General features: G+C 34.5%; 1 protein-coding gene across 1 annotated transcript; it reads left to right on the forward strand.

Moving 5' to 3' along the window:
• Positions 1 to 5,240: 5,240 nt before the first annotated feature.
• LOC127096696 (protein ESSENTIAL FOR POTEXVIRUS ACCUMULATION 1) lies at positions 5,241 to 13,781 on the forward strand. The gene is made up of 9 exons (XM_051035250.1): positions 5,241 to 5,407; positions 6,622 to 6,710; positions 6,856 to 7,746; positions 7,828 to 7,957; positions 8,919 to 9,713; positions 9,872 to 12,488; positions 12,598 to 12,791; positions 12,921 to 12,980; positions 13,186 to 13,781. The coding sequence occupies exons 1-9, from the start codon at positions 5,338 to 5,340 to the stop codon at positions 13,557 to 13,559; spliced, it is 5,220 nt and encodes a 1,739-aa protein (XP_050891207.1). The 5' UTR covers positions 5,241 to 5,337; the 3' UTR covers positions 13,560 to 13,781.
• The last annotated feature ends 4,085 nt before the right edge of the window (positions 13,782 to 17,866 follow it).

Here is a 17,866-nt window from a genome sequence, read left to right on the forward strand (position 1 = left end):
TTCATAATCATAGTGAAAGATACATATTTAACATGTGATATTAGATTACTCTTTCATGCAAATAACTTTTGTTGATTATTATATTTTTTTATGAAAGTTGATATTGATATTAAATATAGTAGATATTGTTATTATGTTTAATGCGTTAAAAGAAACAAATAGAGACAAGTGAACGATAAATGAATCATATATTCATGAGAAAACAATTTGCATGCATCATTAAAATAAATTACTCCATCGACCTTAATTGTTATTTTGGCATTTGCTTGTGCATCCTTCTATAAAAAAATTATATTAACTTATAATTAATACTTAAAATGTCATAAGATGAATAATACATTTATTTATAGATAAAATAACAATGAATATTAAATTATGGTTCATGTATTGGAAACTTAAAATAGTATAAATATTAATAATAATAATAATAATAATAATAATGATAATAATAATAATAATAATTTGAATGGCATGTTTAAGTTGTATTGCTCTTTGTGCAATAACTTATTAAATTTAAAATTATTTATCTCATATTATATATGCAAGCTAATATGAAAAAAGTTATTTCTTGATCATCTTGATATTAAAAGTAATTTGTCTATTTTCTTTATTATTGAAAGTTGACAAATATTTATGAAAAAAGTTCTTAAAAATATTAATGATTTTTGTTCATTATTTATTTTCTAATGTGATTCTTATATGGATATAACATAAAACATGGTTAAACATGAAGTTAAAAAATATAATTCGTTATGCATATGTTAGCTATGCAATAAAATATTTATGTTAAGAGAATATAAATAAATGAGTATTGATTAATATGATGTATATGACTTTTATGTTTTAAACCTCTTTATAAAGCAGAAGTTATGATCATGGTTGTCGCTTACTATAAATATTTAATGCATTGAATATATTTAAGTAGAAGTGTAACTTCAAAATAAAATGATTATTATTAAATATTTTATTGACAATGGAAGAATAATATAAAATTTGTGTTACAAATTCCTTATGTCATATAATGAATAAAATTCTTTTGAAGAAAAAAATGATATTTCTCCATATGAGGTATGGAAAGGCATAACGTAAAATATTACTCCCTCAGTCCAAAAATAATTATCATACTTGACATTTTCACATAGATTACGAAAATGTAATAAATGAAAGCAAGAGAATAATAATTTTTCCAAACTATCCTAGTTGTTTATTGGTGTATTCAAATTATCATTAGTGTAATGTGAGAAAAATAGTAAATTAAGAGTATTAATTACGGGATACAATTGGAAGATAGAGATTAAAATTACATCAAAACTAAAAACGATACTTATTTTGGGACAACTTGTTTTTATAAATGTGACACTTATTTTGGGACGGAGGGAATAGTTATTTTAGAGTGTGAGGGTGTGTAGCTTATTACAAGAACATGGATCCTAAGAGGAACAAGTTGGATCATCACAGGATCAAATATGTTTTTATAGGCTATACACATAACATTAAAACATATAGATTTTTTAATGTGGAGTCTAGTGTAATTCTTGAATCCTAGATGTGGAATTTTGATAACCTCATCATGGAGGATAAGGAATTCGAGATTCCAACAAATTAAGAACCTCATGAAGAAGGTTTTCCATTGATTGTTGAAACACAAATCAAAATTTTGTCAATAATTGTTTAAAAACAACCAGAACTTAGAATAAGCAAGAAAGTTCGAAAGGCTAAGGATTTAGGACCGAACAAATTTGATAATCGATTTATTTCTTTTATCTAATGGAAGAAAATAGTAAGAATTTTGTCTGTAATATTTATATTATTCTTCAAGTGGAAGATGATCATAATACTTATAAGAAACAACTAACTTTAAAGGACTTCTCTTGTTTAGAAGGAAGTATCATAGTATGATGGTACACTAAACACTTACAAGTCTAAATTAATGACCAAATGTCTATTATACAAAAAAAGGTGTTTATCATTTTGACACATATGCACTAGTAGCAAGCACAACAAAAATTAGAGCATCATTTGTATTAGTTTCTTTGCATAATCTTATAGTTTATCAAATAGATGTCAAAATGATATTCCTAAATAGGTATCTTAATGAGGAGATTTACATGGAGAAACCATAAGATTGTGTGCTTCTTGATAATGAACAAAAGGCGTGGAAGCTTGACAAATCTTTGTATTGGATTAAAACAAGCACCAAAACAATGACATCAAAAATTTGACTATGCCATTGTAAGATTCACCAGTTAAAAATGAGACACACAACTTAGGGGTAGACTTTTCAATTTGATAAAAACATAAATTTAAAGAGTTTGTCATCATAAAAAAGGGAGATTGTGGAAAATATATCTTATATCTAGTTCAATTTTGACGAAGACAAAAATTATCAAATAATAAAATGTTCAAAAGTGTCATGCACATCAATGATAGAGTTGATCAAGAAGGTTTAACATAGAAGTTCGAGTGAATATTTGAGATAATTGAACATGACTAAGATGCTCATTGGAATTTATACTATACTGCTTTAAACTGCTCATAATTCATCTTTCACTCCATCTAAAAACCTTTCTACATCATCATGCATGATTATCTAAAATCTTTTTTCATTTAATTCTTGTGATAAGTTTTTGTACAAAAATTTGCGTGAGAACAGTGTGACATTCATTTATCTATATGTTGATTACATATTGATCATCAACAATGAGATAAAATGAATTTTAGAAACAAAGAAGTTTCTAACTTCCACATTCAAGATGAATCATCTTGGAGTATTTGACACAATTTTGGGGATCAAAGTAAAGAAAAATAGTGGGGGTTATGAACTTAGTCAAACACATTATGTTGAGAAAGTAATCGATAAGTTCAAACACTTATATTTCAAGAAAGTGAGTAATCAATTTGATCATAATGTTAAAATTCAAAAGAGTGATAGAAGAGTTGTGGCTCAATTGGAATATGTAAGTGCATGCAATGTACTAGTCCCGACATAACATTTGTAATTAGTAAAATTAGTAAATTTTACTAGCAATCCAAATGGTGAACACTAGAAGACCATCATCAGATTTTTCGGCTATCTTTTGAAAACAAAAAATCTTCGCCTTCATTAAGGTAGGTTTTGTGCCATAAGGATATACCGATGCAAGTTGAATATCGAGTGTTGGAGATCATACATCTATAGCTAGGTGAATATTTACATTAGTTGGAGGTGCAATTTATTGGAAGAGCGAGAAATAAACATGGATCACTTTGTCAACCATATAATCAAAGTTCGAGGTTCTTCCTTCCGCCGGTGAAGAAGCTAAATGATTGAGGGACCTTCTATTGTAAGTTCCATTTGCTAAAGACAATGTTTCAAAGGTGTTGACACACTGCAGTAGTCAAACCACTTTACTTAAAGTATACAAAAAGGTGTATAACAGAAAGTCTAGGCAAGTAGGACTTAGACATTCTTTTGTAAGAAAATTGATTGAGGATGTAATCATTTTATTCACATATATATGATCGAGCTATAATTTGCTTGATCAATTTACTAAACCATTAGCCAAAGATTTAGTAAAGACTACCTCAAGAGGCATGAGATTGAAACTCCTTGAATAAGGGTTCCGACAACGTTAGCAACCCAATTTGAATTTAACAAACCTTAACCTAAGATTCAATGAATAACAATAAGTCGTTGATTTGGATTTTGTGCAACATTCTACGACAATGTTGACTATTGCATATTGAAGATTGAGTTTTTTCAAACTCTTAATGAAGTTCTATATCGAGGATATGTATCTCAATAAATAGATACAAAATGAACTTTACCTATACAAAATTTGAGATGGTGTCGTCTCAAAGTGAGAGTTGGAGTTTTCTCTCATAAAATTCACGAAAACAGAAAAAACACATGGCTATAAATAGTGCTAGGAGAGAGATGCATGCGAAGAACCACTAAAGAATGCGTGTAAGGTAACACCAATATAATCACAAGGGTTAACTGTTCAAAGTATAACTACTAACATTCCGATTAAACTCTACGTTATCCTTATTAAGGTTAAGTTCAAATCAAAAGATACTTAACTGTATTAACATTTGTTTAATCTCTTTCTCTAGAATTGGTCTTGTCATTATTATAACATATGAGAGATTATTGTAAACTATTAAGAATTAATAATCTTTTATGTATTCCAAAATGATAAGAAAATATGCAAGTGAATGCTAATTTTTTAATTTAGAAATAAGCAACACTTGCGAAGTGTTTCGGTAGACAATTTGTATTTTGAATTTAGAAATAAGCAACATTTCGTGAAATATTGCAAAGTTTAAAATAATACCACCTTTGAAAACTTTTCTTTACCAATAAATGATTTATATATTTTGAGTTCAATAAATTTTATCACTAAATAATCGATGAATAGGGGTGGCAAAATGGTCTGTCTGTCCTGCCCCGCTTTAAGCCGGCCAAAAAAGGGGGCGGAACGAGCTAACCCGCCAAGTAAAATTGGGCTTAAAAATCTAACCAGCCCCGCCAAGGTGGCAGGTTGGCGGGTCTGTCCACCTATATATATATATATATATATATATATATATATATATATATATATATATATATATATATATATATATATATATATATATATATATATATTTTAATAGATTAATAGACTTATTTTTATATTTCAATTATATTTTTTACTTATTTTTTAGAATAATTTTTTATAAAACATATTTTAAATAAATTTTACTTCAAAAATATTATACATATTCACAAATAAACGTAGAAAATAGAATTATCAACAACTATTTCAAAAATATAATTCAAGTATTAACCTTCAACCAACCAAAATAAATATTTTGAGTGTTTGATAATTAAATTGATGGATCAATCCGTCTTTTAACAAATATAAAATTCCAATGTTATCCACCATTTTTTGATGGATGCACGAGCCAACCCGATAGACCACGACTCATTTGCTGCGCTAAGATGAATCTTCCCATCTCAAAAACAAAGTTAAGTACTCTTAGAAAAGGGAGCACCACTAAAATCTATATACGAGGGAAAATTCTAATAACAAAAAAATAAATCCTTCCCAAATTTCAACACCAAAGCGCGTGCACAAGACGTAGACCCAAACCCAATAACGTGTCACACAATGTCAACTTAAGGCGCGTGGTGATTTCTCACCGAGAATCACAAAGGCCCTCACTAACGTGCGCATAGGAGGTTACACAGTGTTATCGTGCACACTACCCTTTTATATTGTGTTTCAGGCTTAACCTACGTTCTCCCTCGCACCCTTTCATCGTTGCAAACAGTGTTTTCGCTCAGTGTTCACTCTCGTTCGTTCATCCTCAATGGCTCAAAACTCAACTTCCGATACTCGCTTTCACGCTAACGCCGCAACTCCATTGCAGATCTCCAAAGGTTTTACCATTCCGATTTTTATTTTCAATTATTCTTCTTATTCATCTTCGTTCTGATTTATCACTTCCTTTAGCTCCGTTTAAACTTAGGGTTTTGGTTTGATAATAAACGAAATGCGGTCCACTTTTGTCAGTGTTTTTTAGGGTTTTGTATTTTTGTATGCGTAATTGACATTGATGAATTCCTCGCTACTCAAGGGTTCACACGCTGCATTTTGTCTTCGAGTTTCAAACTATGTGAATTGTAAATTACCGTTTTTTTTCGTTTTTTATCAATTTATTTTCGCATGTGCTGCGTTTTTCAAGCTTACTACTTTTCAGTGCAGTGAGTGTCACTGTTTTTAGATTTAACTATTTTAATTTTTTTTTCAAGAGCTACGAAGATTTCACTGCTCAGAACTTGAGATTGTATTTTGGGGATATTAGTTTCTTATGGATGGAATTTGAAAAGATTTGGTATTTTGAGTTTTTACCGTTTATTTGCCAAAATATTGTTAAAAACGTCATCTTTGTACTGATTGTAGGGTTGCTCTACCTCTCAGTCTCTTAGCACAAATGATTATGTGTTGTTTTCAGATTACAGAAGAACACCTTTAAGAAACTACTTTAATTACTGTAATTTCTCAATTTTATTGTCGTTATTAAAGTTCAACAATTTTTTTTTTTTTGTGTAAAATGTAGTTACTAGTATTTGGTTGGACTTTCCATGAAATGTCTTGCATGGTATTGATATGATGTGTTTTGTGCTTCTTTTTATATGTCAACTCCTGTTTGTGGATCCTTAATTGTTATTAGGCGTATTTTCACAGTGTAAGTGTTAATGCTTTACACGAAATCAACATCTATTGGCTTGATCCTATTCAACCAGTTGGTTTCAGCTTCTTGCTGCTAGAAACTACCAATGCATAAATTTTATAAAGATTTGTTGGTTCTTTTTAAAATTATGTTGGTTCTTTTTCTCTGTTTTCTTGATATGATACTGGGCTTAGGGTGTGTGGGAACACAATAGAGACCCATTAATTGGTTATGTTATGGCAATGCTGAAAGATGTTTTTACATGTGAAAGTTAAGTGTTTGATATACCTTTTCTCTAACTTTTACAATTGTCAAAGGCTATGGTTTTACATGCTGAAAGATTTTCTTTTGCTGAAGCAGTTTATAGTAGCTTCTAACATTTTTTTTTCATTAATTGAAATTTCTTTTCCTTTTGTACAGATGTCCAAGGCTCTGACAATCCTATCCCACTTTCACCACAATGGCTTCTGCCAAAGCCAGGGGAGAGTAAATCTGGAACAGGACCTATGGTTTGTATCGACTATTTGTCTATAGTTTTGTGGAATGTTTTTATGTAAATAAGATTTGAGTTCAGCCATAACATTCCTAAAATAATTTATTACTGATTCTAAGTTTTTAGCTTCTCTTTTTCCTTATATGTCTCTTATGACTCAGGAAAATCATGCGATCTCAAATCCATCACATGGCAGCCGCTCGGAGACTGTTAAGACATCTGGTGATGGAGAGGATGCACAGAAGAGAAAGGATGTCTTTAGGCCATCCATGTTTGACTCAGAAAGTGGACGTCGTGATCGTTGGCGTGATGAAGAGAGAGACACTGAGAGAGACACGAAGTCCTCCATCCGTAAGGATCGTTGGAGGGATGGGGACAAAGACCTAGGTGATTCACGAAAGGTGGATCGATGGGGAGAAAATCCAGCTCCAAAGAATTTTGGAGAAACACGTCGTGTTACATCTGATACTCATAGATGGAATGATTCAGGAAACCGAGAAGCTAACTTTGATCAGCGGCGTGAGAGCAAGTGGAACACACGCTGGGGTCCTAATGAGAAGGAGCCAGAAGGTCTTCGTGAAAAATGGAGTGACTCAGGAAAAGACGGTGATATACATCTGGATAAAGGTTTGCCTCATGGGAAGGATGAGAAGGAAGGAGATCAAATTCGACCATGGAGACCTAACTTCGCACAGAGCCGTGGAAGGGTAGAGCCTCCTCATTCCCAAAGCACACCACCAAACAAACAGGCCTCTACATATTCCTATGGTCGCGGTCGTGGGGAGAATACACCCCCGCCAGTCTTCAGTCCTGGACTAGGCCGTGGTGGTAGCTCTTTGAATACCACATATCCTGGATCTGCTGTAGACAAAGTCGAAAGTGAACATGAAGAACCTTTCAGATATAACAGGACAAAGTTGCTTGATGTATACAGAGTGACTAATATGGGTAGCAATAGAAATCTTGTTGATGATTTTGTGCAGGTTCCGAGTCTTACACATGATGAATCATTGGAGCCTCTCGCTCTTACAACACCAAATTCTGAGGAACTGGTACATAGTCTCTTTGTTTATATTTTACTGCATGCCATTGTTTTTTCTTGTGGCTTAATATACTGCTTTTCTATTGAACAGTCTGTCTTAAATGGTATTGAAAAAGGGGAAATAGTTAGTAGTAGTGCACCTCAAGGGCCCAAAGAAGGAAGAGGCTCAACAGATTTTACTCAGACTAGACGAATGAAGCCTGGAATCACTCCTCTTCAAGGTACAGTTGGGATATATTACTTGTAGATAGTTTCAGGTGCTGAATAGCTTTCTGAAATCTGTATTGTCAATTGCGGAAAATAGCTGTCTGCTCAAATTCTGCCATGCTAAACCGCTATCACGCCCCTATAGTCTCTATTTGCAAACACTTTCTACTAAATAGCCTATCACAAAATAATAGGGATTGGTTCAAATTCTGCTATGTTATAGGCTATAGCTGCCATTTGACAACACTGCCTGAAATGAATTGTTTTGGTTTGCTATGGTGATAGTTTCAGAGATTATGATTTTGGCTTTTGAGTTTCAGTGTTGTTGAATTGTCGCCATGGAGGGCCATGGCATTATGACATGGCAGATTGTGTGCCATCTTCTATAGGCTGCGACACCTGCTATATGCCTTTACGTTTCTTCCTTAGGCTGCTACACCATATTTGTACTGTGGTTTTTATGTTGCTGCTATAATTCGATATTCATTAGACTGTTAAATTGTTTGTATGAATTGCTCAAAAGTAAACACAGTTATAGCTTCCTAACTAATTTGAAAAAATTTAGGTATTCAGCTTCGTATACCCTCCGAATGGTTAAAAATAAAGGCATAACTGGTGTTAATAAAACCTTGGAATTAGGGTATTTTTGATATCATCAAACAATATCTCAGTTATCTCTCTCTCAATTTCGAAGTGTCATTTGTTTATATATATAGTAAAACTTAAGAAAACCTCAATTTTAAAGATAAATAGGTCTGATTAGTTTTTGCTTATATCACCACAAACAAGCTTAGTTGATGAATTTTCCTCACATTTTCTTTCTCCTGTGTCCACCATGTCTTCATGTCTTACTACATTATCATGTTGATATTGGTTCTTTCATATCTCATCTGTCTAAATCTAATAATACTTTGCCTTTCTTGTGTGCTATAATCTTCTTGGTGTTTGATAAACATAATTTCCTTTTATGCACAGATAGAAGTGAAGATGGGGGTTCTTACAAAGTGGCTGATGAGTTGTCCAGTAATAGAGATTCATCCTTTGAAGGAAATAGTTCTCCTCATCCTGGTGCTGCATGGCGAGCAACGCCAGCAGGCGAACATACAAGTGCTCTATTGCACAATAGCAGGGATGTATCTAGTGATGCTAGACCAAGGAAATCAGACGCGAGTTCACACCAGCCAAAAGATCCTCATAGTCCATGGGAATCTAAGTTGGGTTTTGTATCTGAGTCCAAAGAAGTAGGTAAGTGGCACGCTAGTAGTGAAGATCCCATCGTTAAGAGGCAGCCATCTGGTGTTTTGGAAAGTGAAATTGGAACCAGAAGAGCTCCTCCGACTGCTCCAGAGGAGTTGTCCCTTTTGTATAAAGATCCCAAGGGTCTAATCCAAGGTCCATTTAAAGGAATTGACATTATTGGATGGTTTGAGGCTGGATATTTTGGTATTGATTTACCTGTTCGTCTGGAAAATTCAGCGGTTGACTCACCATGGTTTTCTCTTGGTGATGTCATGCCGCATTTACGAGCTAAAGCCCGACCACCACCAGGATTTTCTGCACCACAACCAAATGAATTGGCAGATATGACTGGCCGCCAAAATCCTACTACATTTGGAAATGCCCTCACTGGTTTGAGTGAGGTTGAGATGTTGAAAAGTGATTCTAGGCATCGGCAGGGCTCTGGTACCGGAGTTGAAAGTAGGTATCTGGAGTCACTCATGTCTGGTAACAGAAGCGGTCCTGCAATTAACAACCTTGCGTTATCAGAAGGTTCTTACCTGTTATATTTAATCATTTCCATTTCTTTTGATTATTTAGATGTAATTTTTTTCCGTGCAATTATGATTTTTCTTTTTCTTCTGCAACTCTGTATTTCTGATGTATTGAGAACACGAGGTTTGACAACATTTACTTCATATGCTATCCAGGTTTTAAAGGGTTTGCTGGAAATAATTCTGGTAATCTGGGCCCAACAGGAGTAGATAACGGTAACAACATTTACTTACTTGCCAAGAGGATGGAGCTTGAACGCCAGATGTCCTTACCCAATTCATATCCATATTGGCCGGGGCAGGATGCAGCATCCCTTGCTCCAAAATCAGATGTCCCAGATGTGTCACTGCATTCAAAGCTCTTGTCTTCAGTGAGTGACAATGCACGTCAACCTCAGTCTCAAAATTCTGAGTTATTGTCGATAATCCAAGGTTTATCTGACAGAACATCCGCAAGCATAAATAATGGTGCTGGATGGCCAAATAATCCCATACAAGGTGGATTGGATCTCCTTCAGAATAAAGTTGACTCAGTTCATGATCAGAATTTCTCTCAAATGCCATTTGGAATTCAGCAGCCAAGGCCGACACTGCAAAATCAGCTCTCTTTAAGTAATTTAATGGCTCTAGCTGGGGATAACCCAGCTAGTTCTTTGACAGCAGAGAAGCTACTTTCTTCTGGTTTAGCTCATGATCCACAAATAATGAATCTGTTGCAACAGCAATACTTGTTGCAGTTACATTCTCAAGCAGCTGCTTCAGCACCACAGCCTTCCCTGTTAGATAAACTCCTGTTGCTAAAGCAGCAGCAGAAGCAGGAGGAGCAACAGCTGTTCTTAAGGCAACAACAGCAACAACTGCTTTCCAAAATGTTGCAGGACCAACAGTCTAGCCAGCTCTTTGGCAATTCATCTTATGGACAGTTGCAAAGTTCATTACCAATGGGACATTTGCGTGGTGATCTTTCTCAACTTCAAACCCCACAAGATGCTTTTCCTATGAGCTCCCAGATGCCAATTCCTAGTGTGCATAATGAACTTAGTACTGATTCTATGAATCTGCATCTTAACGTCAGCCAAGATGCAAGTTATACAGTTGGCAGTAAAGGGTCTACCATGCGTCTGCCTCATCAGGTATTTGGGGATACTAGTCCTCAGAGTAACTGGGCTCCTACTTCTGATGAGCAAACTAATGAAAATCATAATAAGGAACCTCTAGCTCCTTATGTTGCGAGTTCACTCGTGCATGACCTGAACAGCTCCAAAGTGGAACCCCACATTGTGCAGGATTCTGTTTTTGACTATACTGCTAAGTCATCGAAGCAAGTACCAGACAGCACCTTAAGATCTGATGGTGTTGCAATACCGGCAATATCTATGTCTCCTGTACATTTACAGCATGATGCACCTCCTGTTGATAAATCTTCAACAGGATCTGGTGGGATTGAGTTACCCCCAGCTAGTCTGGCTGAAATATACAGCTCCAATGCTGTGTCTGTTGAGACACATGAACCCAAAAAGGCTACCGAGAAGAAATCTAAGAAGCAAAAATCTAACAAACCTCAGTCTTCTGACCAAGCAAAGGGATTTCTAAAAAACATGGCTTTGCAGCCACCAAAGCAGTCAGAAATTGAAATACCACATTTTAACGAGTTGGGGGAAACAAACAACGGTGGATCACATGAAACATATCTGCAAAAAACAAGGAGTAAAGCTAGTCAGATTGAAGAAAATGCTGTACTAGAGGTAGCTGATCATCAAGATGTCAGTGTTACTAGAAACATCACTGAAACAATCCTTTCAGGCGATTCGGTGGCAGTTGGTTCTGTTTCTACTCACAATGCTGAAGTTGCTGCTGGACGGGCTTGGAAACCTGCTCCAAGTGTCAAAGCCAAGTCTTTATTAGAAATTCAGCTGGAAGAACAGAGAAAGGCACAGACAGAAACACTTGTATCTGATGTTGCTGCTTCTGTCAATTCCATGAGTTTGGCAACGCCCTGGGCTGGGGTTGTATCGTATCCAGACTTGGTTAAGGTATCTAGTGAAAGTCACGCAGGAGACACTACAGAATATCCTGTTAATTCTCAAACTTCTCAGAATATGAAGAGCAAGAAAAGTCAGTTGCATGATCTATTAGCTGAAGAAGTTTTGAAAAAATCTAATGAAACAGATGCGGAGGTTCCAGATAGCACATTGTCTTTGAATGATATTGCTGTGCAATCAGAATCAATAAATGGTAGTAACTTCATTGAGGCAAAAGATACTAAAAGAAGCCGCAAGAAGTCCGCAAAAAAGGGCTCGGGAGTTAAAGCCCCAGTTTCTGCTGCGTCTGCTGAAGTACCCATATCTTCAAGCCCTATTGAAAAAGGTAAAAATTCTCGATCTGCACAGCAAGAAAAAGAAGCAGTGCCTTCAATCCCAGCAGGACCCTCTCTGGGAGACTTTGTTCTTTGGAAAGGAGAGCGAGATCAACCCATCCCATCTCCTTCTCCAGCATGGTCTTCTGATTCTGGTAGAGTCCCTAAACCAACTTCTTTAAGGGACATTCTGAAGGAGCAGGAGAAAAAGGCTTCTTTTGCTGTGCCTGCAAGTCCAGTGCCTACGCCTCAGAAAGCTCAGCCTGCCCAGGCTAATTGGAATAGTGCTTCTTCACGTCCAATCTCAGCTTCGTCACCACTTCCAATAAACTCACACGCTTCCAACCAATCAAAATATAAAGGGGATGATGACTTGTTTTGGGGTCCAATTGAACAATCCAAGCAAGAAACTAAGCAGTATGACTTCTATCTCTCCAATTTAAGTGTAGATGGCTAATCACGAATCGTTGTTTGTTTTGATGTAGATAGATAGTTTGATTAATTTGTATGTTTTATTTGTGAGCAGGACCGATTTCCCTCAGCTGGCTAGTCAGGGAAACCGGGGATCAAAAAATGTACCATTGAAAGGTAATTCTCCGGGATTATTAACCCGGCAGAAATCAGCAAGTGGCAAGCCAACTGAGCGACCTCTATCATCGTCACCTGCCTCTTCTCAGTCGGTGCTGAAACTGAAAAAAGATGCTATGACTAAGCATTCTGGTAAGAAAAGACACATTGCTCCCACTTTCTTAGTTCCATGTAATTGAGTCCTTTTATTTGATCCACTTAACTGGATCAATTGATGATTCTCTAAAATACTTATCCATAATTTGTTCTGTAAATTTTCAGAGGCCATGGGCTTCAAAGATTGGTGTGAGAATGAATGTGTTAGGCTTATTGGGACAAAAGGTATGTCAATCCACATTAATTTTAAAATTGAACAATCAAATATCTACGGAGGTATGATCCATATGTTTGCAATGTTCAAGTATAATGGCATGTTGTTTATTATTATCATTTGCATAACCTACCACAGCTAATAGATTTATGGTTTAGAGCATGTTATTCTTGATGCACAATTAAATGTGTCAACTCTTTTTGGTGAGTGTGGCAGATACAAGTTTCCTTGAATTTTGCTTGAAGCAATCCAGATCAGAAGCTGAGATGCTTCTAAAAGAAAATCTTGGATCGTTTGACCCTGACCATAAATTCATTGACAAATTCCTCAATTACAAGGAGATGTTACCATCGGATGTGTTGGACATAGCTTTCCAGAGCAAGCACGGTAAGAAAGTTAACGGACTTGGCGCAGCTCCCATGGCTTCGACTAATGCAGATATACAGGACGTGGACCAAACTGAAGGATCCTCCAAAGGAGGTGGGAAGAAGAAAGGCAAAAAAGGGAAGAAGGTTAGCCCTTTAGTTTTGGGATTTAATGTTGTGAGTAACCGGATCATGATGGGTGAGATCCAGACTGTAGAAGATTAAGTTAAGATTAATGCAGGAAGTTGTCTCGGTAGATGTACATACATTTTGGTCGCAAACTGTAAATGCTTTTGTTGGACTTGGGATTTTTATTTCCTACCAAGACTTTAGCAGCATTTAGATCAACTTTACCAATTTTGTTTCCTTAATTTAGTTAATTTAGTTGTTTTTGACTATTTGTTGTTCGATGACTATTTGTCAATTCAATTTTCATTTTTAAAATTATCATCACTTGTCCAAGCAATATTCTTCCCAATTTTTGAAATTTTATACTGCATATGTAACAATATTATTGAAAGAAGTTATAACTAAAATGGATCAAAATTAGTTTAAAGGATTGGATTTGTTTGGTGCACATTCCAAATGTTATGATTTCGAGATGATCATTCTTAGTGAACTCAAGAATACAAGTGTCTTGAAGAATGACTTTTTTTAGAATAAAATGGATAAATGAAATAAAGTTCATGTCTTTGCTTATAATTAAAAAAGAAGTTTTTATTCTATATAAATTGGTATGGAGGGAGGGAGTATGGAAGTTGACAGTGACATGTAAGATCAAGTGTCTTTTTCAAAAAATATATTGGATGTTTTGTTTTTGAAAAATCCCACACTTCTCAATAAATGTTTTTGAAAAATAACTTCAATTTATTGAAATCAAAGGATTTGGAGAGTATAACTTTTGTTGGAAATGTCATTTTTAATTTTAGGGGTGCATCCTACACTTCTGAAAAATTGAAATCTTAACTTCTGGAAATTTGAAATTGTTTTTTTTAGGATGTATTCAAAATCATAATTTTTTTCTTTTTGATATTCATAATATTTTTTATAAAATATGATTTTTGTATATTATTTGAGTGTATTCGGAGATATGTTCCTAAAATATCCTCTACTTAATTCTATTATTGTTATTCACTAATTTGATATTTTTCAAGAATATATATTAGGCCATTTTAGACTATGAATTAAAGTAAACACACTCTATATATTATTTGAGTGTATTCGGAGATATATTATTTTTATTCACTAATTTGATATTTTTTAAGAATATATATTAGGCCATTTTAGACTATGAATTAAAAAAAACACACACATATTAACTGATTCAAACATAATACATGATTAAGAAATAAGTCATACAATTATCAAAATGTATCGATCATACATAAGTTATTCCGAAAATATAAAATAATACAACCAAACAAAAATCTAATGTGTATGTCTAACCCCCTGTCTTTTCTTCCGTCTGTACTGTAAGGCATTCTGTGCTTCGACAATAATGTCTTCCACAAGGGTCAACTGGAGACTACCATTTTAAAAACGTCCTGCTTATATGCCTGATCTCCTCATCTCCATAATACATCGACAAAGCGTTGACACACACTGATGTGGTCATCCATAACCTCAAGATCTCCAAATTATATGGCCTATGTGATCATCCAGGAGCGTCTGGTGTCATGATATGGTGTGACACCATATAGAATCATGTGATGTGGTCGTCAACAAAAGCCCGCTGAAAAGGAGTAGCCACCCTACGAAACTCCTCAGTGTTGCGGCGCGAAAAATACCACGAGCGCTCGCACGCTCAAAATAACAGAGTCGCCACCAAACTATTTATTCCAAAAGAAAAGGAAAATATCGATGAAATCCTTAAAAGAAAAGAAGATGGTCGTCGCAACTAAATTCGGGTTTTGAAGTCGATTATTTAAAGGGAAGATATTAACTCCCCTCATATTCGTTGTAGTCAATGTGAACTATTTAGTTAGATTTGCAATTAGAATATTAGCTTATGTCATTTGAGTAATTAAAAGTGTAAAAGGAAAAGAAAAGGGGTCGCACAAAGTTTTTATTAAGGTGTTTGACAAGACTGCGGGCCTCGCTCCTACGTATCCTCAGGTACAATGAGGAGTTCAATTCTACGTAGTTCTCCGTAGAAAAACTATTTATTGGTTGATTGATTTTACTAAACAAATGTTTAGATCGCATTCTAGCGGCTAAATGTTGATTGTGCCCGCGTTTGGGAGACTTAAGGCGTTTGTTTGCATCGCAAACGAACTAAACAATATTCTTTTCTAAAAGGTTATCGTTCGCGCGACGACAAGAAAATGATAGATTTGATGTGTTGAAGTTTATTTTCTGGATGAATGACGATAGTTCGGATGGTCGAGTTAGACACCTCGTATCCAACAACCGCCGAAAAGAATAGTAGACACTAGATCATTTACTTTTTCATCCTTAAAATTGCAAAAAGATTAAATATCATTAAGGTATTTTGAATAGACAACGAATACTCGAACGAACGAGCTATACACCTCGTATCCAAGCATTTAGGAAAAAGAATAGTAGACACTAGACCATTTCTTTTTTCGTCCTATTTATTAAGAAAGTAAGTTCGCTTAAGTTTGATTATAAAAGAGGTTTTAGGCGAATCGGGTTGATAGTTTTAAACAGACGATGATTGTTCGGATGATTGAATTAGACAACTCGTATCCAAACAATCCGAAAAAAATAATAGTATATACTAGACAATTTCCTTTTTTATCCTTTGTGAAAATATATTTGAAAGTGATTAAGTGTTTTATTTAATTTGGAAAAGTACACTCAATAAAGATCGAGGTTTGGTTTCGTTGATTAGAAGTTAATCGAAAAAACGAGTTTTTAAAAAAACCACTTGACATTAGATCAAGGGTTTTTAGATCTCTGTAAAAATATTAATTTTAAATCATTAACTTAAGTAATTAATTAATTAAGATAAAAATAAAATAAATAGAAATGAGCGGGCAAATATTAAATAGAGTGGTGATAAGCAAAAGAAAAAATAAATGGGCTAAACCCAAAGGAAACATAACAAATAATTAAAAAAAGAAAGCCAAAAAATGCAGTAAACAGAAAAGAGTAATGGTTCAAATAACAGGCTCACGTTGGAAAAGGGCCCAAGAAGTTCAAGGCCTAGTCAACCAAGAACCAAGGGAGTCAAGGAACTGACTCAACCCTGGCCATTGGATCAAACAGTCAGCTAATCAATGGGGACATGAAGCAGACGCGTGGAAGGCTTATGTGGGGATCCTCTCACGTGATCATGGTCAAAGCCACCCTCTCTTATTTGCTGAATCCAATTCAATTGATTTTTGTGCTTTAATTTAAAATTAGTCAAAATAATATATGATGTGGTATGTTGATGATGTGAATGATGTGTATGAGAGTAGGATGATTCACGTGTTTTTGTTGTTGCTAATTGATATTTTAGTTCACTTAAATTAAATGAAAGGTTGGGTATGCATGTCTGAGCATGATGGTGATTGATGATACATTGTACTCTGAGTTTTGTCTTGTTAATTGTTCAACTTTCCATTCTAATTCTCATTTTGGTGTATGTATATGAATGCTCTCAGTATGGTTATGTTGCTGATGTCAATGAAATGGTTTTGCAGGCATAGTATGTTATGCGGTGATCATGGTTATCAAAATCGGGATCTCAATAAAGATTGTTAGGGTATGGAAAAGCATAAATAGTAGGATCGTAACTTGGATCATTGGATCCCAACAAATAGACAAAATTAAAGAAAGCTTAAATCGTAGGATCGTAACAAAAAATTCTCATTAACTTAATCATAGTAGCAAATATTCAATTAAAAAAACATAACTTCCTCATTCAGAATATTCATAACAGCAAATCAAATTGTTTCAAACACATTCCAAACTACATACTCTTAACTCAAATATTATTTAAAATATATCATTTAACAAATCCTTCAAGGCATTTTGATCATCAAGGCAAGAATCCTCTTCTTCTCATCAAACTCATTATCAAGGTTATGAATCTCCAATTCATTTTCAACAATGACAACTTCAATTCTATTCCCTCCTTCAACAGTGGCAACATCAATTCCATTCCCTCCTTCAGCAGTGGCAACTTCAAAATCATCATTTTTTTATAATAAAATCTAAAATTTCATTTTCAAAATCTTCACCATTGTTGACAATCCATTCATTATCAGACTCAATGTCATCAAGCTTATACTCTTTTGTTTTTCTGTTTTTCTTCTTCTTGGCCAATTTTGAATTGGTCATAACAAAAACTACATCATTCATCGTCTTTTGCTTAAGACGATTTCTCCTCTTTGTGTGAACCTAATAGATTCAAACTTAATCAATATATATCAAGTGGTAGAGTATTTTCAAAACTGAAATTTTAATATAAAGTTTACCATTTCGAAAGCACTCAAATTTCTCTCACATTCGGATAAACAACAAGTTAAGCTTAACACGCGAATTGCAAACGCTTGAAGCTCAGGATACTCATCCCCATATGA

This window comes from Lathyrus oleraceus, chromosome 6, assembly GCF_024323335.1.
Source record: "Lathyrus oleraceus cultivar Zhongwan6 chromosome 6, CAAS_Psat_ZW6_1.0, whole genome shotgun sequence".
Classification (NCBI taxonomy): Eukaryota; Viridiplantae; Streptophyta; class Magnoliopsida; order Fabales; family Fabaceae; genus Lathyrus; species Lathyrus oleraceus.

Bases quoted from the DNA above. Each gene is read 5' to 3' on its own strand.
- LOC127096696 (XM_051035250.1), top strand. From the start codon at position 5,338: ATGGCTCAAAACTCAACTTCCGATACTCGCTTTCACGCTAACGCCGCA. The intron at 5,408-6,621 runs GTTTTACCATTC...CCTTTTGTACAG, and splicing joins TCCATTGCAGATCTCCAAAG to ATGTCCAAGGCTCTGACAAT. The intron at 9,714-9,871 runs GTTCTTACCTGT...TATGCTATCCAG, and splicing joins CAACCTTGCGTTATCAGAAG to GTTTTAAAGGGTTTGCTGGA.